Source organism: Rhinichthys klamathensis, unplaced genomic scaffold, assembly GCF_029890125.1.
Source record: "Rhinichthys klamathensis goyatoka isolate OS25496 unplaced genomic scaffold, OSU_Roscu_1.1 h1tg000228l_1, whole genome shotgun sequence".
Lineage (NCBI taxonomy): Eukaryota > Metazoa > Chordata > Actinopteri > Cypriniformes > Leuciscidae > Rhinichthys > Rhinichthys klamathensis.
Window position 1 is genome coordinate 1,063,453 of NW_026606752.1, and position 25,914 is coordinate 1,089,366.

The following is a 25,914-nucleotide window of genomic DNA, read 5'->3' on the forward strand; positions in this document are numbered from 1 at the left end:
AAGGCTGCATTTATTTGTTCAAAAATACAGTAATATTGTGAAACGTGTCACATGATCCTTCAGAAATCATTCTAATATGCTGATTTGCTGCTCAAGAGACATTTCTTATTATTATCAATGTTGAAAACAGCTGTTATGCTTTATTATTATTTTTGTTCATGGAAACTGTTAATTATTTTTTTCAGGATTCTTTGATGATGATCAGACAGCTCAATGAAACAGCAGTTATTTGAAATCTTAAACTTTACGTTATACAGTTCATTATTTACTGTCACTTTGATCAATTTAATGCATCCTTGCTGAATAAAAGTATTAATTTATTTCACTGTAAAAATTGATCAGTTGACAACTTTAAAAAAGTGAGCAACCCCGCTGCCTTAAAATTATTAAGTAATAAACTTCATGCGTAATTGAAAAAATTAAGTTATGTGAACCTGACAACTCTATATAACTTAATTTTTTCAATTACTCTATAATTTCAAGGCAACGGGTTTTCCTCACTTTTTTAAGTTAAGTCAACTGATCACTTTTACAGTGTACTGACCCGACTTTTGAATGGTAGTGTATGTCACACTTTGTGAAGAAATTAAATGGAGTGCGTATTGTTCATACCTGTATAACTACTGTATATATGAAAATCACAACACAAAGTAAAGAGTAAAACTGAAAATAAGAGGATAAACAGTCTGTGGACATACATTTACATCTTTTCTGCATTCAACCCTTCAGACGGCACCTGTGTGAAGGACTGCCCAGCAGACACATTTAAAGACACCAGAGGGTGGCGCTGTCAGCCCTGTCACAGCTCCTGTCTGACCTGTCATGGCCCTGGAGTGAGAGACTGTGACAGATGCAGTGGCTGGAGCCGCCCAGTTTACGGGAAGTGCCCGGTGATCAGCTGCCTCGAAGGCCAATATGTTGATGGTGAGAACTTCTGGCATTTAATATAAGAACAATAAAAAGAATAAGTCTGCCCTCAGTTTGCTCATGCCTGTTACAGTTGGTGTAATACTGCCCTCTGTTGGTAGTACTACACTTAAAACACTGTCCTGTAATTTAGCAGGTATTACTAATTACTTATACTGTTCTACACGTTAACTTAATATATGAATTTAATATTTGTAACTTTTTTTTAACATGTATCAAATTGATGTTATATAACAATATATGCTCTGATGTTTCAAGTTTGAAAATGTTCAAATCCTTAAAAGAAATTACAGTATAAAATGGGGTTAATAATTTGCTTGGGCTTTCATTCAATGACAATAAATATAAAATTATTGGTAACACTTTATTTTACAGTGTACATGTTACATGTAGTTAGTTACTGTAGTAATAACTATAAATTATGCATAATTACATGCAATTAACCCTAAACCAAACCCTATCCCTATAGTAAGTACATGTAGTTAATTAATATTACTCTGTATGTATATATATATTTGTGTGTGTGTGTGTGTGTATATATATATATATATATATATGAATACAGTGAAAGAAGGACATTTAAAATAAATTGTAACCCAATTATTTAATTTAGTCACACTTCATATTTCAGCTGCCTTTACATTAAGATCCTCATCAATGTTATTTTATTATTATTATTTATATTCTATTACAGTATTTATATTATTATAGTGTAATTATTATAGTATTATAGTATATTTTGAATGAGCTTTTATTTTTATATTTAATTTTTGATTCATTTTAGTTTAAGATTGCTTTTATCATTTTTAACATTTCAATATTTTAATTTCTGTTTTAGTTTTAGTAATTTAAGTAACTTAACTTATTTCACTTATCGAAGCAACATTTCTCATTTTCGTTTAAGTTTTTATTCAAATCATCATATTTGGCATCAACAACTTAGAAAATCCCTGTAGTAAATTATGGAAAACTATATAAAACCGTGTATTTTTTTTTTTTTCTTACTCCAAAGGGGAAAGTCGCACTTGTCGTTTCTGTGATGGATCTTGCCTGACATGTTACGGTCCCAAGGCTCAGAATTGCATCACCTGTGCTACCGGTAACGTATAGGTTAGCTTTCCTTTCCCTCCCACCTGATAAACGTAAACATTTCCTTTTAATGGGTTCCTGCTTCATAAGAACTTGCTGAATAAATAAGATATTATTAACACGCCTGTTTGCTTTTTTCAACTACTCTAATAGCCGTCTTTTTTGCTAGGATACATGTTGGAGCAGGAGTCCGTGTGTGTAGACCGCTGTCCTCTGGGTTTCTTTGGAAACAGCTCCAGTTTGTTGTGTGAGAGGTGTTCTGCTAACTGTGAGGCCTGTGAGAGCAGAGACGAGTGTGTGAGCTGTAAGACGGACTCTTACCAGCTCTATCTGTTCCAGGGCAGCTGCTGGTCTGAGTGCCCAGAGTGAGTCGCTATGGCTGTAACTTCTGGAACATGCTTTACAGGCGGACCAAAAATATATGGAATTTATAATATATTTAAAATATAATCAACTACACTGCCGGTTAAAAGTTTGGGTTCAGTAAGAGTTTTTGGTAACACTTAATTTTACAGTGTCTTTGTTACATGTACTTACCGTAGTAATAACAGTAAATGATGCATAATTACATGCAACTAACCCTCAACCAAATCCTAATCCTATCTCTATAGTAATTACATGTAGTTCCTTAATATTACTCAGTACTTAAATATATAATTACACTGTAACAATGACACCTTAAAACACCTTAAACTATTTTTTATAAAGAAATACTTTTATACAGTATAATTAATGCTTTAAATTAATTAAAAGTGACGGTAAAGACTTTTATAAAGTTACAAAAGATTTCTATTTCAACTAAATGCTGTTATTTTGCACTTTGTTCATCAAAAAATCCTAAATAAAAAAATATAATAATTGTATCATGGTTTCCAAAAAAATATTTAAAAAAAAAAACATTTTCTTGAGCATCAAATCATAAATGTAAATGTATATATATCAAAACAGAAATAAGTTATTTTAAATTGTAATAATATTTTACAATATTTCTGTTTTTATTGTATTGCTGATCAAATGCAGCCTTGGTGAGGATAAAGACTTACCGAACCCAACAATATATATAAAATGCTTTATATAACATCATTAATGTTTTATAAATATTCATATTTTTATAGAATCTAAATATTACTGTGATTTGACTGTATTGAAGGATTTTTAATTCTTCAAAATTGATGAGATATTTGCAGTAGCATGCAAAAACAGTGCCATTGCAATATTGTGAAATTTTAAATATGTGATCTATCTATCTATCTATCTATCTATCTATCTATCTATCTATCTATCTATCTATCTATCTATCTATCTATCTATCTATCTATCTATCTATCTATCTATCTATCTATCTATCTATCTATCTATCTATCTATCTATCTATCTATCTATCTGATCACTTAGATTAAATACATTCTACAATATACAGCATATATAATATTTTTTCCTGTGACACTTAAAGTTGAAATTTAGCTGATTGGATCATTTGAAAATGTAGGCCAACAATGTTCTTGTTACACCTTGTTACACGTTACATACTTCTTGATAGGCTGGAAAACTGGGTGGGGCTTTCTGGGATAGTCCTAAAATGGTTCAGGTCATACTTAGGAGGGAGAGGTTATTATGTGAGTATAGGAGACCATAAGTCTGAGTGGACATCCATGACATGCGGAGTCCCTCAAGGCTCAATTCTTGCACCACTCCTGTTCAACCTATATATGCTCCCAATGAGCCAAATACTGAGAAAGAACAAAATTGCTTACCACAGCTATGCAGACGACACACAGCTCTACTACTTAGCCCTATCGCCCAACGACTACAGCCCCATTGACTCCCTGTGCCAATGCATTGATGAAGTCAACAGTTGGATGTGCCAAAACTTTCTTCAGTTAAACAAAGACAAAACTGAAGCCATTGCGTTTGGAATCAAAGATGAAGTTCTCAAGGTGGATGCATACCTTGACGCTAGGGGTCAAACAACAAAAAATCAAGTCTGGGTGTGTCTCTAGAGTCAGACTTTAGTTTCAGTAGTCATGTCAAAGCAGTAACTAAATCAGCATACTATCACCTGAAAAATATTGCAAGAATTAGATGCTAATGGACTCGTCCACTGTTCGTCCGACTGTTTGTACTGCATCAAACTGTTTTAATTATTCTTATTTCTTTTGATCATTTTAATTTCTTCTATGTAAAGCACTTTGAATTACCATTGTGTATGAAATGTGCTATATAAATAAACTTGCCTTGCCTAATTACTAAAGTAATAACTATAGATTATGCATAATTACATGCATCTGACCCAAAACTGAAACCTAATCCTAGCCCTTTAGCAAGTACTTGTAGTTTATTCTATTACTCAGTACTTAAATGTAGAATTACAGTGAAACAAGGACACCTTAAAATAAAATGTATCACTTTGAACATAAGCTAAACTGAAAGCCAAATGACCTTGTTTAATCCTGACCGTCGCCCAGTAGCATACATTGATCAATGCATTGAAAAAACTTGTATCTGTTGTTTTTCTTGCAGAGGTTATTTTGAGACTGAGCTGGGGACATGTGAACCCTGTGATGAACTCTGTCTGACCTGCGATGGGACAAGCACGCAGTGCCTTTCGTGTCGAGAAGGCCTTCATCTGGCCAACGGGCAGTGCAAGCAAAACTGCGCCCCCATGAGCTACGTGGCAGAAGACGGCACATGCAGACGCTGTGCTACTCACTGTGACGTGTGCAACAATTTTTACACCTGCACTAGTGAGTGATTGTTACTGCTGAGATCCTGTGCAAAACATCACTAACAAGAGTAGAAACAGTTACAGCGAAAAACCTGTCAGTGTCACTTCTGTAGAATGACATTACATTCATCTTCTATGTTAAATTATCTTGTGTGCTATCTATCCATGTGCAAATTTACAGATCAGTTAACACACCTTGCTTACTTTCAGTGGAAAGTTCATTTGAAATTCAAATATGTTGTGTAACTATTTCATTTCAGGGTGCAGTTTTCTCTATTTGCTCTTAAACGGAGCATGTAAGGCGGTCTGTCCGAAGGGTTACTTTGAAGATTTGGATAAGGGGGTCTGTGTGAGCTGCCATCCCACCTGTGCCACCTGCTCTGGTCCCCTATCTGACGACTGCGAGACCTGCTCTTCCCTCACCCCGAAACTCTACGAGGGCACGTGTTTGGAGGTGTGCCCAACGGGCACTTATTACCAGACCTCTGATAAAGAATGCCAGGGTGAAGTATCATCTGTAATGTAATGTATTATAAGCAGTTGTGTGCACATAGTCTCGCGTAGCCAGACCTTTAGACTGACAGACTTTTCTTGGCTAAGGACCGCCCAAGAGGACGTTTGACTGACATGTAACGCAACCAATAACAGTTCGGTTTGTGCTTTGAGACTAGGGTGCACATAACTTTTTTGGTCTGGTTCTCAAGTGAGCACCTGGAGATGCTGCTTGGTACTCGGGTATCTTACAAGCTTACACCTAAATGTAAAATAACACTATTTGTTCACTGTACAATTTAAATATTAGTTTTAGTAATATTAAATATTATATTTAGTTCATCTTTGTTAGAGCTGTATTTTTTTATTTCATTAACATTAATGACACAGACAAAAGCATATTCCTGCATAGCATAGCAGCATAGCATGCGTGGGCCATTTTTTTCTAAGAGTGCATATGTACGCTCACTCACCTTGCACATGCGCCTTGAATTGTTTTTGCACTAATTTGTGTGTCCACAAGATAGCAACACTGCCCCTGGCCTGTTGTTTCACAGTCAAAATTCTATAATAGGTTTTTTTTAAGCGTACAGCGTACGTGATGTAGGTTTTGTCATCAGCATATACGCACATACTGTTCACATTGTGTTTTTCTAACAGGAAATACTCTGTTCAGCTCGCATATGCATCTTGAATTTTTTTCGCACGAATTAGTTTGTCCATAAGGTGGCGACACTAGCCCAGCCTGTTGTTGTCAAAAAAGAAACGGATAAGATGGAACAACAACCAACTACACAAGCAAACTGGTTATATGAATTACTGGTTATATTTTATAATCGCAGTGATTGAATATATGTAGATAAATGTGGCTGACAAATATAAAAATGTTCTTATATGTCCCATATTTGTCTCCGTAGAATGTCACCAGACCTGTGCACGCTGTGAAGGTCCTGAGCCCACCCAGTGTCTGCAGTGTGAAAAGAGTCTCGTTCTTGATCCCAACACCATGATGTGTGGGGTTACCGGGGATTCAGACTGCCCACCCAGAACGTTCCTCCAAAACAACCAGTTCACTTGCCAAGCATGTCATCGGCTCTGCCAGTCCTGCGAGGGGCCGGGACCCACTGACTGCCAGACCTGTGCCCTGCCCAACTACCTCCACAGTACGTATGACTTGAACTTGTGTCAATACATTCTTAAGTTTAGATCTACTATTAAAGTGCCCCTATTATGCTTTTGCAAAACTTTATCTTTTAAAGATGGGGCAGTTAGTACCCACTTTATGTGGACCCAATTACTCCTCTGAATCACAACCTGTAATTAATTATTGATGTATACATTTTCAACAGAGAGTTAAAAAATACATAGTTTGTGTTTAATATGGTGTACACACCAGTGCACAGCTGTAGGTAGGTCTTTGCTAACTAGCTAAGTCATGTTGAATTAGCTGAAATAGTTCTGCTAATCAGATGTGGGCCTACTATTACCTAAAATTCTGTCAATAAAAATTGTGTCGGATGTTTGGGCTCGAAATATGGTAAAATCGACGCCATCGTCTGACTTTTAATCCCTCTCTTGGATATGAAGTGCAGTAGAAACAAAAAAGTTCTACTTAAAGTTACTGGTTTAAATAGACTGTGTTTGTGTTCCAGATGGTTCATGCGTGAGCAAATGTCCTGTGGGAACTTACAGTGCCCATGAGGAGGCCGACGGGGTAGATCTGGGTTTCTGTATGCCCTGTGATCATGTGTGTGCCACCTGCACCGGGGCGTCTCCCAGAGACTGTCTGAGCTGTGCACCAGGCTACCTTCATCTCCTCTCTCATCTCTGTGTCAGCCACTGTCCCACAGGGTGAGATCATCTTACACACACACAACAAAATTTCATCCATCCACTCCTAATTAATAGCTAGGAAAGCAACTAGTACCAGAGTTAGATTAAACTGATTGCTCCTAAAACTTTTCATAACTTAAAGTAGTTAAAGACTGACTTTAGGTAAAGAATTACTTTGACATGTGTAAGGTCTGGACCCGTCAGACACACACTAATTATTCATATTCATTATATTTAATGAATATAAAGGTCTATGAAACTCTCCCTATGAAACTTCTCACAAATGAAGTTACTTTGTCAGCCGGGTGTCCGGTTACAGAACACTTTAAGACTGATAACAGACTTTTACGACCGCAGAGGAATGTGGCCACATGCGCCACATGCTTAAGAGAGAGAGAGACAATCTTTAATTAAATAAACTTTGCGGTATTACTCTGATCTATGAAGGAACATGCCTCACAGAAACTGTGATGATTTACTGTCTCGTGTACTATTATGTATAACAACATTGTATGTTTGATTGGGGTGTATGTGGTTGCACAACCACCCAACGGTCAAAATAACCTCACCTGTATCATGCTTCCTACCTAATTAATCCTCATTTAATGACACACACTTTGATGTACATCACCTTCTCTTAGAATGCAATGTGAATTTGTTATGTCTATTTGAGCTTGAATGAACAGTCTAAGCACGCTGGGGACAAAGACCATAAATCAACTAAGAGCCGCTTCCCCTCTCGGACATGTCACCTTACTCATTGGTCCATTCAAACCTTAGGGGTGGTTCTTTCTCAGACTATATCAGGGGCTGGCAACAGTGACCGCCCTCTTCTCTTGGTTTTTCATCCTGCCGCAAACACTGTTTCGGGTGATACGGGGGAACCCCCTTCCTGTACATGCTAAGAAATAATTATTCTTCTGTGACCATGGAAGATACCCTTTTCTTAGAATAAATTAATAATCAAAAGAGTTCGTTGAACGAACTGATTAATTGATTGTAATATTAATTCAGCCACATCAAGTTAATCCAATTAACTGACCCAAATATTCATAATGAATAATAACAAGTTATTATTGATTATTAATATTTCATATAGCTGATCCTTTACACATGGGATAAATTGTTATGGCCTGGTGAAACGGCAAGGTTTGTACAGCTATCAGAGTGCCCTAGTGGCGTGGCTACAGATATGTTGAGCTGTGGTGCTCAAATGGGAAATTCAGGTTCGATTCTGGCCTGTTTTGATCTTATTCCACAGTCTCTTCCTGCCTCCTCTTCATTGCCTGCAGATAATAACAAGAGATACATGTCTTGATGTCCCGCCCTCAGGTACTACAGCTCAGAGGAGCGCTGTGAGAAGTGTGACCGTTCCTGTGAGCAGTGCACGGGCCCAGGGCCGGACGCCTGCCGGGTGTGCACACCTCCTTTGTTGGACCTGCAGGGCACCAGACAGTGTGTGGATCAGTGTCCACAGCGCTTTTTTGAAAGCCGGCTCAGCTGCAGACAGTGCCACACCAGCTGCAAGTCCTGCACAGGTGCTCCTGTTATCATTGTTCTTACATTTTATGAGATTCTGTAATGCCAGCATCTACTACAATCTTCATTCTTATCATTATATAGTGGCCCTGGTTTGATCTCAAAACATCAATGCAAACAGATATTCAGTTTGCTGATTGGTTTTAAAGCTGCAGTCCGTAGCTTTTTTTGGGTTAAAAATTATCCAAATTTTGAGAAAATACATAACCAGCCAGTGTTCAAAACTATCTGCTTGCCGTAGCTCGATTCAAAGCGGTAAGGTTGTAATAATGTTTTTAATTCCAGTGGTACTGGTGGATTTCCGCGGGTGATTCGAGCATGTCTTTGCGTCATTACGTCACATCTGTACACATAAAGAAGGAGTCTCGGCTAGTAGGCTATATTGCGTGTGAGGATGTTGGAGGTGGAGATTTATAGCCTTTTCTCACAGCACTTGATATAATTAAATGTATTAATTTGATGGCGGATCCAGAAAGGTTCAAACAACAATCATCAGTGACAACTAGAGATTCACCCGCTGTAAAATGCAAAAGACTTCGGAGTGGCTACAGAAAGAAGAGACTGCAACCGGACCCATGCGAAAACAAGGATACATATCGGAAGGACATTACATGTAGTCACGCAATGCTTGCTTATGTTGTTAACATTAACAATTTTAGAACAAAGTATAATTTGCACGGTTTTGCGTGATATGATAACTTATAAGCGATTGTTAGATTTAATCAGCGCGATTTACTGCAATGTCAGAACCAGAACAAAAGTGGACGTTTCTTACTAGTTCAGATGACATTTTCCGGTGAAAATTCTTATGTTGGTCATACTTCCAAAAAGAATAATCTGTGATTGTGAATGACAGTATCCACACCGACACGGTGACTGACAGCCTCACAGTCTCCTCAAACATTGTGTTCATCCGCGCTGTGAGGTGTCGAGGGTGTTGAACTACAACTCACGTAAAGTTGATAATTTCGCGAATGACTGCAATTGCAGATTTCGAACAGAGATGGCGACAAAGAGGAAAAACGCCGGACTGCAGCTTTAATGTGCTAAAAATGCATGCTATAGAAACCGCTATATAAAACCTGTAAAACCTGTTGACCTAACCTCCAAAGAAGTAAATCATTCCTGGAAAAAATCTATTAGCATTCCTGTCCATCTCTAAGGAAGTTAGGCCGGAACAGGATTCCCCGAAAAGAAAGAGATTTGAAATCTAGTAGTTACAAGGTACTCATACTTACTAAAGACCTCCCACTCTAAAAGGCTCCACTAATATTTTGGGTTCACAATTTAAGCTCAATCAACAGATCTTATGGCACAATGTCAGTTACAATGAAAATTAATTTCTACCTGCCTACTTTCCCTTAAGGAAGTGAAACTCTGACCTCAACAAAACCTTCAGATTTGCATCTCTTTGAAGGTAACTCCATACGCCTCGCCCTTTCTCATGTGCGTGTGTCTGTGTTGTTTGCAGATAGCACTCCTCAGGGATGTGTGACGTGTGACTGGGGTAGCGTCCTGCAGGATGGCGTGTGTTACCCTCGCTGCGAGGAGAGTCGATATTACTCACAGGGTGTAAGTGCTCATGTCAGAGTGGGTGTGGAAGTTTATCCCTGTATTTTATAGTAGTACCTCATCATCATTTACTGCTATTTATGTGAAAAGATGAAAACTATCATTACTAATTCTTGAAAAATGTAATCCAAATGTGAGCCATCATCACGTGGCTGTTGTAGCTAACAAATGTTCGTCTGTTAGAATGTCATTGATTGATTAGGATGGAAATGTAATCTATAGCCATTTTAAAAGATAACAGCTTCTTGCCTGCAAAATAGTGTCATGTTCATTGTGCAAGACAACAATATCTGTGACTAAAACATTTAAGTTTACACAATTTAACAAAGTATAAACAAGTCTAAAGACTATAAAGTAAATGTTGAACTATTAAACTCTTTATAACAGAATTTACTCTTTAGATTTATTTGAGCGTTGGCAACCAAGACGAAACCATCTTTAGATCTAACAAAAATGCGTGACTGGAAAGTATGTTTCTTAAGAATCTTTTGATCTAAAGGCACTACAAAATTCCCAGAATAGTCATCATGTCTTATTTGTAATAAGGAATGTGTCCTAAAATACATCAGATGTATAATACATTTTATACCATGATCTGGGTGAATACTCGATTCAGAGTGGCTGCAGAGTGTCCATTAAAAAGTGATAGAGGACACCTAGTAAAGGAGTTCTGGTGAAACTGACTGTTTACCGTTCGAAATTAATAAATGAATGCGCTGGCTACATCGGCTGTGAGTAACCATAGCAAGGCAGTCAAAGTAAACAGGCAGTCAAAACAAACATCTAGTTAGCCGTTAAACATAAAAAAATAACTCTGCCTACCTGTGTGTTTTAATTATAGGTTAAAAAAACCCAAAAGTGCCCATGCCTAGACAAGCCTAACTTAAAAAAATAGGCCCATTGTCTAGGTATTAATGGAGTTTGGCGGAGGCAACCATCCGATGCCACGCCTCGCCGTCGTCCACAATGGACACCTCGTCGGGCATTAACCGTTACATAATGATCATGCATTCCCATGTCTTTACAAATCATCAAAACTGGTTCTTTAAGCAAAATCTAGGTTACATTGAGGTCTGTCCATAAACATTAAAATACTTGATGTTTCAATAGTGTAGGCACAAGACGTGAATAAAACCTGAACACGAATTTAGTGTAAAGGTATGTATAAAGTTATATCCAATTTTGTCAGCATACACCACCATAAACCCTGAAACAATAATTTAAAATATTTAAATGGCTTTACAGATCAAATAATAAAAATGAACAGAACTAATAAAAATTTTAACAGAACAATTAAAGTTTTTTAGAAAATGATATGCTTCACATTTCTGTGAAGCCCTTTTGCTTTCATTGTAATTTTTTTTTTCTTATATATACATAAGCCAACAATACACTGCAACTGTCAAACAGAACAAAAGATTTCATTCCACATGTATCTCTTTCAATTATGTTAGGGAATTTGTGAACCCTGTGATGAGACCTGTAGACATTGTTCCAGTGCCGGGCCCAGGAACTGTCTCACCTGTAATTCAGGTTTTGCCCTACATGCCACTGACAGTCAGTGTGTACCCTGCTGCAAGTCGGGGCAGAAGGACAGGACGTGTTGTCTCTGCGAAACAGGCTCAGGTATGTCTCAAGTTTTTACTTTAAGCCTTTAAATGGGTTATTCTCATAGACACACAATGCCATGCATTTTTACAATGGTAGTCATATGTTTCCTGTTTAACTTGCAGTACTAATTTTTCTTTATGACTTGCAACAGCTTTTTCTGAGGAACAGATGAAAAACATATGCCATAATTCACTGAAAATACTCCTTTTTGTTATAGCTGTCAAATTGTTGTGGTTGTTTAGCTGGAAAAAAAAAAGAACTATTAAAGGGATAGTTCACCCAAAGATGAAAATTCTGTCAGTAATTACTCACCCTCATGTTGCTCCAAGCCCGTAAGACTTTCGCTCATCTTCGGAACACAAATTAAGATATTTTTGATTAAATCTGAGAGCTGGATCACTCCTCCATAGGCTTCTAAGGGATTGAAACTTGCCCGGTCCAGAAAAGTTAGTAAAGACATCTTTAAAATAGTCCAAGTGACTACAGTGGCTCAATCTTAAGTTTAGCAAGCGACGAGAATACTTTTTGTGCGCAAAAACAAAACAAAAATAACAACTTTATTCAACTACTAATTTCCTTCTCTATGGGCCTGGAGTTAGTTCACGTAGTGTAACAGCGCAGCGCTTCTGTGTTGTACGCAGGGCCGTCGCCAGAACATATAGAATGGGGGGGCATTTCATTTTCATGGGGGGGGGCACACTTTTTATGATCTACAAAACAGACAGTCACAAAAAACAATAACATCCTCTATTTAGTCTAATATAACTGAAATAGACCAAATTCTATATTTAAACAACACCAAAACTAAAATATTAAGTTTCTGATCATAGGCGGAGGGTGAACCAACACCATGAGGATATGCGTTTCACCTTTAAAAACATTTACTAGGCTATATGCAGGATTTGACATGGCAGAAAGCTCGCAAAGAGCGCCTATTTTATTATCTTTAAAAAGCAGTTATACAACTTCATCGCGATCTCACAAAGTTCTTAGGCTATCAGTAAAGCTGATACACAATAATGCCTTATTTACATAGCCTAACTGCTTATTATAACGAGAGGATTTGCACGCGCATAGAACTAATCCACTCACCGCTCAAAGCACCGGAGTTTAGCCAATATTCTTTTATTACGGAGAAAACTGATCCTAGACCAGCATTTATGGACAGCTTTTCCCTCTAAAAGCAATCAGAAGTATATGGAAGCTTGTTTTCGCCACGGAATAAAAAAAATGAAAAGATAATTGCGACTTTTTATCTCACAATTCTCACATGGATTTCTCTCAATTCAGAGTTTTTCGCACAATTCTGACTTTATAACACGCAAATGTGACTGTATATCACTCAACTCTGACTTTATAACTTGCCATTTTGATTTTATATCACGCAATTCTGAGAAAAATTACCTTTTTTTTATGTGGAAACAGTATGCTGTTTTTAGCAGGCAAATGAATCAGAGTATTCAACAAGCCCGCTTGGCCAGGGGAAGGTAAGCCTTGCGCAGAGCCTTACACGCTCCGACTAATTTTCATATTTCTGAAGACAATGTGTTATTTAAAATGACAGAGATTAGTGCACCTGTGTGCTAAATGCTGCTGACGACATTTCGTTATGGAATACGTGGATACGTTTTTTTGCTCTCAATAGTAAGTTTGCTAAATAACCATATGATTACGGGGGCACATTGTGTCATCTGGGGGGGCACGGCCCCCTAATGTCCCCCCTTGGCGACGGGCCTGGGTACTTCATCACACACATGACCAGTGTCGGCCAATAGTGAGCCTACGTGTGACGTACAACTCAGAAGCGTTGCGCTGTTACACTACGTGAACTAACTCGTGTATATACACTCACCGGCCACTTTTTTAGGTACCCCATGCTAGTAACGGGTTGGACCCCCTTTTGCCTTCAGAACTGCCTCAATTCTTCGTGGCATAGATTCAACAAGGTGCTGGAAGCATTCCTCAGGGAGTTTGGTCCATATTGACATGATGGCATCACACAGTTGCCGCAGATTTGTCGGCTGCACATCCATGATGCGAATCTCCCGTTCCACCACATCCCAAAGATGCTCTATTGGGTTGAGATCTGGTGACTGTGGAGGCCATTTTAGTACAGTGAACTCATTGTCATGTTCAAGAAACCAATTTGAAATGATTAGAGCTTTGTGACATGGTGGAAGTAGCCATCAGAGGATGGGTACATGGTGGCCATAAAGGGATGGACATGGTCAGAAACAATGCTCAGGTAGGCCGTGGCATTTAAACGATGCCCAATTGGCACTAAGGGGCCTAAAGTGTGCCAGGAAAACATCCCCCACACCATTACACCACCACCACCAGCCTGCACAGTGGTAACAAGGCATGATGGTTCCATGTTCTCATTCTGTTTACGCCAAATTCTGACTCTAACATCTGAATGTCTCAACAGAAATCGAGACTCATCAGACCAGGCAACATTTTTCCAGTCTTCAACTGTTCAATTTTGGTGAGCTCTTGCAAATTGTAGCCTCTTTTTCCTATTTGTAGTGGAGATGAGTGGTACCCGGTGGAGTCTTCTGCTGTTGTAGCCCATCCGCCTCAAGGTTGTGCGTGTTGTGGCTTCACAAATGCTTTGCTGCATACCTCGGTTGTAACGAGTGGTTATTTCAGTCACTGTTGCCCTTCTATCAGCTCGAACCAGTCTGGCCATTCTCCTCTGACCTCTGGCATCAACAAGGCATTTCCGCCCACAGAACTGCCGCTCACTGGATGTTTTTTCTTTTTCGGACCATTCTCTGTAAACCCTAGAGATGGTTGTGCGTGAAAATCCCAGTAGATTAGCAGTTTCTGAAATACTCAGACCAGCCCTTCTGGCACCAACAATCATGCCACGTTCAAAGTCACTCAAATCAACTTTCTTCCCCATACTGATGCTCGGTTTGAACTGCAGGAGATTGTCTTGACCATGTCTACATGCCTAAATGCACTGAGTTGCCGCCATGTGATTGGCTGCTTAGAAATTAAGTGTTAACGAGCAGTTGGACAGGTGTACCTAATAAAGTGGCCGGTGAGTGTATATATATATATATATATATACACTACCGTTCAAAAGTTTGGGGTCGGTACGATTTTAAATACTTTTAAAAGAATTCTCTTCTGCTAACCATGGCTGCGCTTATTTGATTAAAAATACAACAAAAATCAGTTATAGTATTAAATATTATTCCAGTGTAAATCAGCTGTTTTCTGTGTGAATATATAGTAAAGTGTAATTTATTCCTGTGATCAAAGCTGAATTTTTAGCATCACCAGTGTCAGTGTCTTCAGTGTCAAATGATCCTTCACAAATCAGTATAATATGAGGATTTGATGCTCAAGAAACATTTATTATTATTATCAATGTTGAAACAGTTGTTGGTCTGTCAGTTGTACAGTTTTTTTTTTTTTTTTTTTTTTTGATTCTTTGATGAATAGGAAGTTCAAAAGAACAGCATTTGTTTGAAATAGAATCTTTTGTAACATTATAAATGTCTTTACTGTCCTTTATAAATAAAAGTATTGATTTCTTTCCTCCAAAAAATAAAAATAAAATTCTCACTGACCCCAAACTTTTGAACGGTAGTGTATATATATATATATGCACACACACACACACACACACACATCGATGAGCCAAAACATTCTGACCACCTGCCTAATATGCTGCTCATGCACCGAGGCATGGCCTCTACAAGACCCCTGAAGGTGTCCTGTGGTCTCTGGCACCAAGACATTAGCAGGAGATCCTTCAAGTCCCGTAGGTTGCGAGGTGGAGTCGCCGTGGATCGAACTTGTTGGTCCAGCAGTTCCCACGGTTGCTCAATTGGATTGAGATCTGGGGAATTTGGAGGCCAATGCAACACCTTGAAATATACCATGTTCCTCAAACCATTCCTGAACAATGTGTGCAGTGTGACACGGTGCATTATCCTGCTGAAAGAGGGCACTGCTATAAGGTAAGACCATCGTTTAGGTAGGCGGGACATTTCAAATTTACATCCACAAGAATGGCCGGACCCAGGGCTTCCCAGCAGAATATTGCCCAGAGCGTCACACTTCATCCATCGCCTTGTTGTCGTCCCAGAGTGAATCCTGGTGCACTTCTTACACACCATCCACATGATATAAAAAGAAAACTGGACTCATCGAACCAGGCGACCTTCTTCCACTGCTCCAAGGTCCAGTTACGGCGCTCGCATGCCCATTGTAGGTGCTTTCGACGGTGGATGAGGTCATCACATGCACTCTGATTGCCATACGCAGCAGGGTGAGATGAACTGTGGGTTGACACATTCCTCCCATAACCATCATAAAAATTGAGTACGACTTGTGCCACAGTAGACCTTCTGTAGGCTCGGACCAGACGGGATAGCCTTCGTTGTCCCTGTGCATCAGTGAGGCTTGGGTGACCAACACCCTGTCACCGGTTTGTGGTTTGTCCCTCCTGTTGGTAAATTCTCACCACTGCTGACCGGGATCAACCCACAAGCCTTGCCATTTCAGAGATAATCTGACCCAGTCGCCTTGCAATAATTTGGCCCTTGTCAAAGTCACTCAGATCTTTATTTCTGCTCATTTCTCCTGCATCCAACATCCAACACGTTGATTTGAGAACTGATTGTTTTCTTACTATCTGATATAACCAGACTATAATATGTGGCCTTGATTGGAGATGATCAACAGTAGGTGACTGGTCATAATGTTTTGGCTCATCAACATATGCATGTCTATAATATTCATTTTACAGGTTTTACTGTGAAAAAGTCCCTTTAATGCCATTTCTTTTTTTACAGCATTATGTCTTGAGGCACCTGTTCCGAGTAAAACTCAGGATGAAGTTATTCTAAGGTCCCAAGCGGTACAGCACGCATCTGCAGCCTTACCCGCTGCTCTGCTGCTAGCTGTAGTGCTAGCTCTAGTGGTGTTTGCTCTGGTACAGGCAAGGGCCAAAAAAAGGTTATGCTGGAGACAGAGCTACGAACGGCTGAGCGGGGAGGCCAGTTCCCGGCCCATGCCCCACGGAGTACCAGAACCAGAGGACAGCGGAGACGAGGCAGATGTGGTCTACACCAGCCGAGATGGATCTGTCTATCGGCGCTACGGTTTCATCCACGAGCCAGACACGGAGGAGGAGCAGGATGAGGAGGACGCTACTGAGAACACACATCTCAACAGAACCTAAAATATGATCACTAAATAAATTCTACTAATTCTTTACACGCACACTTCTGTGGTCAAAACTAGTGGTCGACCGATATTGATTTTTTTGATAACTGATGCCAATGCCGATATTTTCGCTGGTTGGCCAATGGCCGATATATATCACACTATTTAATTTAAAGATAGTAAAAACACATGCTAATTGTTCAAATGAAATTTATATGTATTTTACATAATGTTCACTAAATTAGACATAATTTGAAAATAATGATGAAATATTTTGAATTGCGAAATAAACCGATATATACTTTAGATCGCAACTTGTTGCTTTTGCAATCCCATTATAGTATATTTCGCAAATAAAGAAATTGTTAAAAATATAAATAATAAGAGTACACACGTTTTTATAATGGCTATAAATGTACACCACAAGAATTCACAGCTGGATTTGCCAAAGTTTGCAAATGGTTTATGAAATGAAAATGTTTTTTAGATTCAATATTCAATATATCGATATATCGGTCGACCACTAAAAACCCACTGGACTGGAAGATGGTAACAACAGACAACTCTGTGTAATTAATGCTAAATCGATACATGATAGCATCTTTTTTATGTTTTTTCTTGATATGTTTATTCTTATATACTGTATATATTTATCTGGAATTTCATAATATTGATGCCAATATTATGTCTACAATACTATGTAGACTGTTATGTTATTGTAATATAACTCTGTCTGTATGTAATGTAATGTTTGTTAATGTTATTAATGATGGTTACTAAAAAGTGGTACCAAACATTTTTTCGGGGGTGATTAGAAGGTGACAGTTTATTTAGAGATCCTATATTTTCTTAGTAAAGAATATTCAATCCATTTCAGAAAAAGATTATTTCTGTCTCTTTATTAGCTGTTTTGCTGAACAGTAAGTCTTGAAAATGTCTTTGCATACACTTGGAAACCCCTATTTTAACAATCAAAATTCTTAATGACTCATTAGCTAATATTCCATCAACTGGTTTAAATTTACAACAGCACATAAAAATATGGTCTGATTTTCACAAACAAAAACTGCAGACCGTCTGAATGAAAATGTAAATCCACTCTCTGACAGTAGATGGCGCTTATGGAACAGCAGAAATAGAGCGTTTTTCCCGGTAACCGCTATAGCAAAGCAGCGCATCGCTTATAAACACTACTTTATTCATGCTTTCCCTCAGAACTCGGATATAAAACCCTTTCACTTTTTTCAGCCATGTTTTCACACAAAACAAAACCTACGGTTCATGTTACGCCCCATTGGGACTACTAATGCGTGGATGATGAGTCTGGTAGCAAGATGCCAAAATTATGTTGGTGGAGTTGGGAAGGTGAAGGGATGCCAAAACAGCTGATGCCAGAGCAAGGTGCTCTGCTTATATGCTCTGACAGTTAAAGCTGCCGTCGGCAACATTTTTTTGATCATATTCAGTGAAATCGACACTATAATCCGACAGAACAACATAAATAAAGTGGTTTTAGAAAAAACCGAGCTTCTAACTCCACCTGGAGCGTGTTATTTGTTTAGCAAAAATCCACAGCTCCCGGTTCATCATGTCCAATCAGCGCAGGGGGGTGTGAGATCTGACTGTCAATCACAGATCGGGCACACGCCACCCCTCGCGCACGTTACAATCACATGCACACGCCTGAAGTTCGCACAGTAACGAAGAGTGATGGCGGAAAATCAAGTAAGCTCATTTAGAGTATAAATGACGTTAGCAATTGCAATCTATCGGTAGATTAGCCAGGACAGCATACCTCCAAATAATCCATGGTGTTGATGGATGCTGATGAGACGGGCGCGTTCACTGAAAATCTGGTGCACACGCACTGACAAGCATGAACTCGGTGGGAGGGTATTCGTTGATAGTGGGGGAGGGCCATGAGAGTTGTAAACATTCAAAATTTTGCCTAAGTCCACTCAATCTGCCAGACTTGCCGACTGCAGCTTTAATTGAAAGATTAGACTCCTCCCGAAATTACGTTTGGGAACTTCATTTAGCAACCCCCAGGTTGGAAAACACTGGCAATCATCTCAGCTTTTGGTATGCTTTGGTGGTGGCAATGCGGTCACCAAGCAGTGTATGTCACATTGGATTACAGATGCTATCACCCTCTCCATGATTGGCGCAAAATGGCTTCTCGCTTAAGTCAGGGCCCACCCCACTAGAAGAGTAGTGTCTTCCAAAGCACTTGCAAGGGGTGTACCTTTACAGGAAGTTTGTGCTGTGGCAGGTTGGTGCTCTCTGCACACATTCATCAGGTTCTACAGTTTGTTTCCGAATCAAAGAATCCCTGACTCACACAGAAGTGTTCCTATAGCATCAACGCCATGACGCAGACTCATTCTCCTCTCAGGGAACCGGGTTAAATTCTTAACCTGAGACGTTTTCATTGAACAACAAGACAACAGTTTAATAAAAATAATTCAGCATCATAATCGCTGTGTTTTCTGTGAGCATTGTGATCTTCCTTTTTAACCTGCCCAAAGTATGTAAATTTTATTTATAGGATAAACCCCTTGAGATGCATCATCTCGTTTTCAAGGGGGTCCTAAAAATCATAACTAGTTTTGTGGTTTAAGGGTTAGTTCACCCAAAAATGAAATTTCTGTCAATTACTCAGCAGTGGGTTTTAGCAGTGTTCATCGCCATAGTAACTTATGCTTGGGGCAGGTTATGTTCCAGGTAAGAGGTTGCAAACCGAATTTGGACCAATCAGCTGTGACCAAAGAATAAAGTCACTCCACCTGTTTCTACTCCAAATTACGTAAAAGGTCAAATATAGCAAATTATTATTAATAAGACAAAATCGTCTGGCTTTTATTTAGAATAATAATTTTGTATGATTTAGATATATTACATATATTAGCCTACACTACATTATATTGCATTACAAATATTATGATAATTTCTTTAAGATGGTTGATGTAAATGATGGTCAAGTGGTTCACCTTTATATGAATTGTCTGAATGAATGGATTCACTCAAATCAATTTGACACTCCAGCGCTATATGAGAGCAAGGACAATTTAAGAAAGAGGTTTTTTCTCAGCTCACTCGACTTCAAATATGTGTGTTAACTGCTGGGGGAAAAAACATGTTAGTGGAAAAACAACATTGTATCAACAACTGTCATCTGTCAAGCTACAAAACTGTATCATGAAAGCTCATTAAATGTTTGACGTGAATCTGAACAGACGTTACTTCCAAGAAATTGTTCACACCCCACATGCCAAACACTCTGTCAAATTTTCTCTGATGTACAAACATTGTATTACAGTTGATATGATGATAGTGGGTTTTGCGAGCAAATGATATCCTAAACCAACTGTTAAATTACAGTAAGGAGTGTTAGAGCAAGATACAAATTATGGATTACATAGAACTCTGATAACTGTCCAGATCTGATTAGAAAACATGAAAAAGTGTGAGTGTAATTATAATTGGTATATGTGTCTGGATATATCTATCATAAACGGCAACATTTCTGTCATCTGTTTCATCTCATTCACTCACATATGCTTCCTGTCGTCATCATCTTAAAATCTGTAAAAATACATATTAACAAACCCATTAGTAGTAGGCTACGTTGCTATTGCACATTAACTACTTGCTTTACATAGATTAATGCAAAAACTGTGATTAATGTTGTATACAGCTGGTGGGGGGGGGGGGGAGGCATGTTTAACTTGTTCCTGTTAAACATGTTCCCTCTCAACTCTGCGTCAGCCAATGTCCCGCAGGGTAAGATTACCTTGCACACAAAAACATGTAATCTATTCATTGGTAATTAATAGCATACTGTAATAGGAAAGCACTTGCTTTGATTAAAAAATATTTGGAAATCTATAAATTACAGTCTAGCTATATTACTTTACATAAAAAATACATTTCTACATTTCATTTAGAAGGTTAATGTATATGGATGTCAAGTGGTTCACCTTTACTGTATATCAATTGTCTGAACAAACTGATACTCTAAAATTAATTTGATGCTCTAACGCTACTGTCATATATTCCACATGTCTTGTCTGGACTTTTGTTGTATTTCCTTCCTAGTGCCCAGTTTGTAGTTCATTGTAGTTTTTCATGCTGATTAGTCTCCCCAGGTGTATCTTGTTACCTTGTTAAGCTTGTTTGCCCCTGTTATACAGTGCCCACTAATATTGGCACCCTTGGTAAATCATTTCATAAAAAAAAATTCACAAAATTCTAACCTTTCATTTAAGTAAAACAATTGAAAGTAGGGGGAAAGTCACATTATGACAAATGTTTTTATCTAGTTTACGTTGGCCATAATTATTGGCACCCAATTATTGGAACGTCCTTTTTCCAAGATAACAACTCTGCGTTTTCTTCTATAATGCCTGATGAGTTTGGAGAAAACCTGACAAGAGACCAGAGACCATTCCTTCATACAGAATCTCTCCAGATCCTTCAGATTCCCAGCTTCATGTTGGTGCTTCTTCTCTTCAGTTTACCCCATTCATTTTCTATGGTTCAGGTCGGGTAACTGGGACGGCCAAGGCAGAAGCTTCATTTTTCAAGCTTTGATTTTTTATCTGTTGGTATATGCAAGAATCCATGATACCATGTATCTGAATAAGATGTCCAGGACCTCCAGCAAAAAAAATAGGCCCACATCATTAAAGATCCAGCAGTATATCTAACTGTGGGCACGGGGTACGTTTTAACCTTGTTTGCACCAAACCCGTCTGGTGGGTTTGCTGCCAAAAAGCTATTTTTTTGTTTCATCTGACCATAGAACCAGGCCCCTTTTTAAGTTCCAGTAGTGTCTGACAACTTTTTTTTTTTTGGATGAGCGAGGAGATTTTTTTCTTGATTTCTCTGGGGTGCCTCAGGGCTCAGTGCTTGAACCACTTCTCTTCTCCATCTACATGTCATCACTAGAATCTGTCATTCTGAAACATGTTTTTTCCTATCACTGCTATGCTGATGACACACAACTCTACCTATCATTCAAACCAGAGGATCTGACGGTAGCTGCTCGCATCTCAGCCTGCCTGACAGACATTTCTTGCTGGATGAAGGACAACCAACTTCAACTAAACTCTGCGAAGACAGAGCTGCTTGTGGTCCCGGCCAACCCAACACTCCATCACAACTTCTCCATTCAGCTAGGTTTGTCAACCATAACTCCATCCAAGATAGCCAGGAACCTTGGAGTTGTGATTGATGATCAGTTGAACTTCACAGACCACATTGTTAGAACTGCCCGGCCCTGCAGATTTGCCATATACAACATTAGGAGGATTAGGCCCTTCCTATCAGAGTATGCAACACAACTCCTTGTCCAAGCTCTTGTTCTATCCAGACTGGACTATTGTAATGCTCTCTTGGCAGGCCTTCCAGCATGCACTGTAAAACCTCTACAATCGATCCAGAATGCTGCAGCTAGAGTGGTCTTTAATGAGCCAAAGTACGGTGGCCGAGAGGTGCAAAACAAATTACAATTCAGAAAACAAAATAACAATTCAGAAAACGACTCGGTTACTAACGTAACCTCGGTTCCCTGAGAGGAGGTTCCTCCTATTGCGTAAGTAGCTTACGCTATGGGAAAACTCCTTTTCTCGAGAAATATTGAAGTCTTTATGTAAAACGCATTGCATCTGCACAGCATACAGCAATGAGCGAGGCAGCTCGGTCATTGGCTGTGCTGCGGCAACTGCACGAACCTATGACGGGGCGACTCTGAACCCGCTTTCAATGAGCGTGCTTCGAACCCGCCAAGATGGGCGTGGCCAAGGGCTATATATTGGGCGCCCCGTCGTCTGAGTTCTTTAGGTTCAATCGACTGAAGCGAACTCACCAAGCACAAGCACGGCAGCTTACGCAATACTCGTTCCCTCCTCTCAGGGAACCGAGGTTACGTTAGTAACCGAGTCGTTCTCTTTCGAGAGGTTCCTCCTATTGCGTAAGTAGCTTACGCTATGGGAACACCATGTAAAACGCCGTGCGTGCTGACTTCGCTCTATTAAGCCGGAGGAAGATGCCTGAGCCTTTAAGCAAAGTAATTATCCAACGAGCCGGCCGAAGGCGGGCTTTATAAGGGACAATGTGGAACGGCCCAATGGGCGTCCAGAGAAAACACACAAGCACATTTTTATGTACTGATATGCATGAAAAATCCTCTGAGTCAGTCAGAGACGGACCCTATAAGGGAGGAGATAATGCTCAGCATGTACACACTCCAGCCTATGCATAGTTAGACCGACAGTATGTTGAAGTGCAATGAGGGGACCTGTAGGTTATAAAACCTGATAAATGTTGACGGTGAGGCCCAGCCTGCTGCCGCACAAATATCTTGAATGGGTATCCCACTCGACCACGCCCACGAGGAGGCCATGCCTCTCGTAGAGTGAGCTCTGATGCCCAAGGGGCACTCAAGGCCCTTGGCTTCATAAGCCAGCGCTATAGTATCAACTATCCAGCGCGATATTCTCTGCTTTGAAACAGCGAGACCTTTGGTGCGGCCGCCAAAGCATACGAACAATTGCTCTGTCTGTCTGAACAGGGCAGAACGTTCCAAATATACTCTGAGCACCCTGACCGGGCAGAGTAAATTAGCGTCGCTTTCGTCTGCTGGAGACGATAGCGCGGCCAGAGATATCACCTGTGCTCTGAAGGGTGTAGAGAGCACCTTAGGAATATACCCGTGTTTTGGCCTGAGGACAACTCTGCTGTCGTTAGGTCCAAACTCCAGGCAGGCAGCGCTTGATGACAGCGCGTGCAGGTCACCCACTCTCTTGACCGAGGCGAGAGCCAGCAAGAGAGCAGTTTTGAGCGAGAGCTGTTTAAGGTGCACAGTTCGGAGGGGTTCGAACGGGGCACTTTTGAGTGCGTCCAGGACCGTGGCCAGGTCCCAGATCGGCACTGAGGGGGGGCGTGGGGGATTTATCCTCCTGTCGCCCCTCAGGAAACGAACAACTAGGTAGTTTTTCCCTAGTGTGCGTCCTTCTACAGGGTCGTGTGATGCCGCTATGGCAGCCACATATACTTTGAGCGTGGAGGGGGTGCGGCCTGCCTCCAACAGCTCTTGTAAGAAAACGAGCACACTCGGTACCTCGCATGTCTCAGGGTTCAGGTTCCTGGATTTACACCAGTCACTGAACACCTTCCATTTCTGGGCATATAAGCGCCTCGTAGAGGGCGCTCGCGCCTCAGTGATGGTTCTCAACACTCCACTGGGGAGGTTCCCGGGAACCCGTTGAGGGGCCATGCATGGAGGGCCCACAGATCGGGGCGGGGATGGAGGATCATCCCGTTGGCCTGCCTGAGGAGGTCTAGCCTCAGTGGAATCGGCCATGGGGCAGATTGCATCATCTGCATCAGTTCTGGAAACCACGTCTGGTTCTTCCAGAGTGGGGCTACCAGGACCACTGCACATTTCTCCTCCCTGATCCGACTGATGACCTGAGGTAGCATCGCGACCGGAGGGAAGGCATACAGCGGGCGGCTCGGCCAGATTTGGGCGAGCGCGTCTGTGCTCTTTGAAAAGAAGAGAGGGCAATGCGCATTTTCCTTGGAGGCAAAGAGGTCGACCTCTGCTCTGCCAAAGGTTTGCCATAACCACTGAATCGCCAGGGGGTGGAGAGACCATTCTCCTGGGAGAACTTTGTCTCTGGACAGCATGTCCGCTCCCTGGTTCAGAACACCTGGCACATGCGCTGCTCTCAGCGAGCGCAGGTTGCGCTGGGACCATAGGATGAGTTCCCTGGCCATCGAGTGCAGGGAGCTCGACCTGAGTCCACCCTGACGATTTATATACGAGACCCATCGCTCTGCTGGAGGGGTGCTGGTCCGCCTGTGTGAACTGGACTGGCGGCGGGGAGTCTTCAGGTGGTGGTGAAGCACGCGGGGATTGGCCCGGCGTGACGTCACTGCAAACCGCATGCTCTGGCGGCCTCTGTGAGCGGCGCTTCTTCTTGCGCGGCTCGACCAGAGGGGATGGTAGCACGGTGGTAGTGGGCTCTTTCGTGGCGAAGCGAGCGCGCAGCTCGGTGAGGCCCAGGGCGTCACACTCGGGGCATCCGCCTCGAGTAAGGGCAGCCTCTGCGTGGTCTGGTCCCAGGCAGCGGGTGCAAATGATGTGACGATCCCCGTCCTGAAGAGGGCCTCGACACGAGGCGCAGGAAGGCATTTGAAACAACGCCCGGTTAATTTGCTCTTTTAGAAAATTGTCGCGGGGGCGAACACTGGTAGCTTTGAAAGAATATAGGTGATGCGCGCCGGATGGCTTAGCAGAAGGCGATCGAAGGCGGCTGAAGGCGCCGGCGTCCTCGAAGCAGTCCTGCTGTAGGCTTGTCGACGGCGGCGGCGGCGAAAAGACTCCAAAAATCCGGAGGATCCGGCGAAGAGAAGGTCTTTGCTGAAGGAGATTAAATCTAAAGAACTCAGACGACGGGGCGCCCAATATATAGCCCTTGGCCACGCCCATCTTGGCGGGCTCTGACGTGCGCGGGCGCGAAGCACGCTCATTGGAAGCGGGTTCAGAGTCGCCCCGTCATAGGTTCGTGCAGTTGCCGCAGCACAGCCAATGACCGAGTTGCCTCGCTCATTGCTGTATGCTGTGCAGCTGCAATGCGTATTACATAAAGACTTCAATATTTCTCAAGAAAAGGAGTTTTCCCATTCCGTAAGCTACTTACGCAATAGGAGGAACCTCTCGAAAGGGAACACAACGACAATTCAGAAGACAAAATAACAATTCAGAAAACACAACGACAATTCAGAAAACAAAATAACAATTCAGAAAACACAACGACAATTCAGAAAACAAAATAACAACTCAGAAAACACAACGACAATTCATTCAAAACGGAAAAGGTATGTATATTTTGAGAATGGCATACTTGTCGCTGATTGGACGAGACACCTGTCAA

General features: G+C 40.8%; 1 protein-coding gene across 2 annotated transcripts in view; it reads left to right on the forward strand.

Annotated features, from left to right (window-relative positions):
- Positions 1-17,085, forward strand: part of LOC130099321 (proprotein convertase subtilisin/kexin type 5) — a 29,709-nt gene extending 12,624 nt beyond the window's left edge. For both annotated transcript variants that reach the window (XM_056264936.1, XM_056264937.1), the window contains 11 exons: positions 730-924; positions 1,940-2,026; positions 2,186-2,381; positions 4,537-4,760; positions 5,002-5,244; positions 6,151-6,396; positions 6,886-7,084; positions 8,399-8,604; positions 10,077-10,177; positions 11,632-11,803; positions 16,600-17,085. In XM_056264936.1, coding sequence (XP_056120911.1) covers positions 730-924; positions 1,940-2,026; positions 2,186-2,381; positions 4,537-4,760; positions 5,002-5,244; positions 6,151-6,396; positions 6,886-7,084; positions 8,399-8,604; positions 10,077-10,177; positions 11,632-11,803; positions 16,600-16,988 — 2,258 coding nt within the window. In that variant the 3' untranslated portion in view covers positions 16,989-17,085. The remainder of the gene's footprint in view (positions 1-729; positions 925-1,939; positions 2,027-2,185; positions 2,382-4,536; positions 4,761-5,001; positions 5,245-6,150; positions 6,397-6,885; positions 7,085-8,398; positions 8,605-10,076; positions 10,178-11,631; positions 11,804-16,599) is intronic.
- Positions 17,086-25,914: the final 8,829 nt, after the last annotated feature.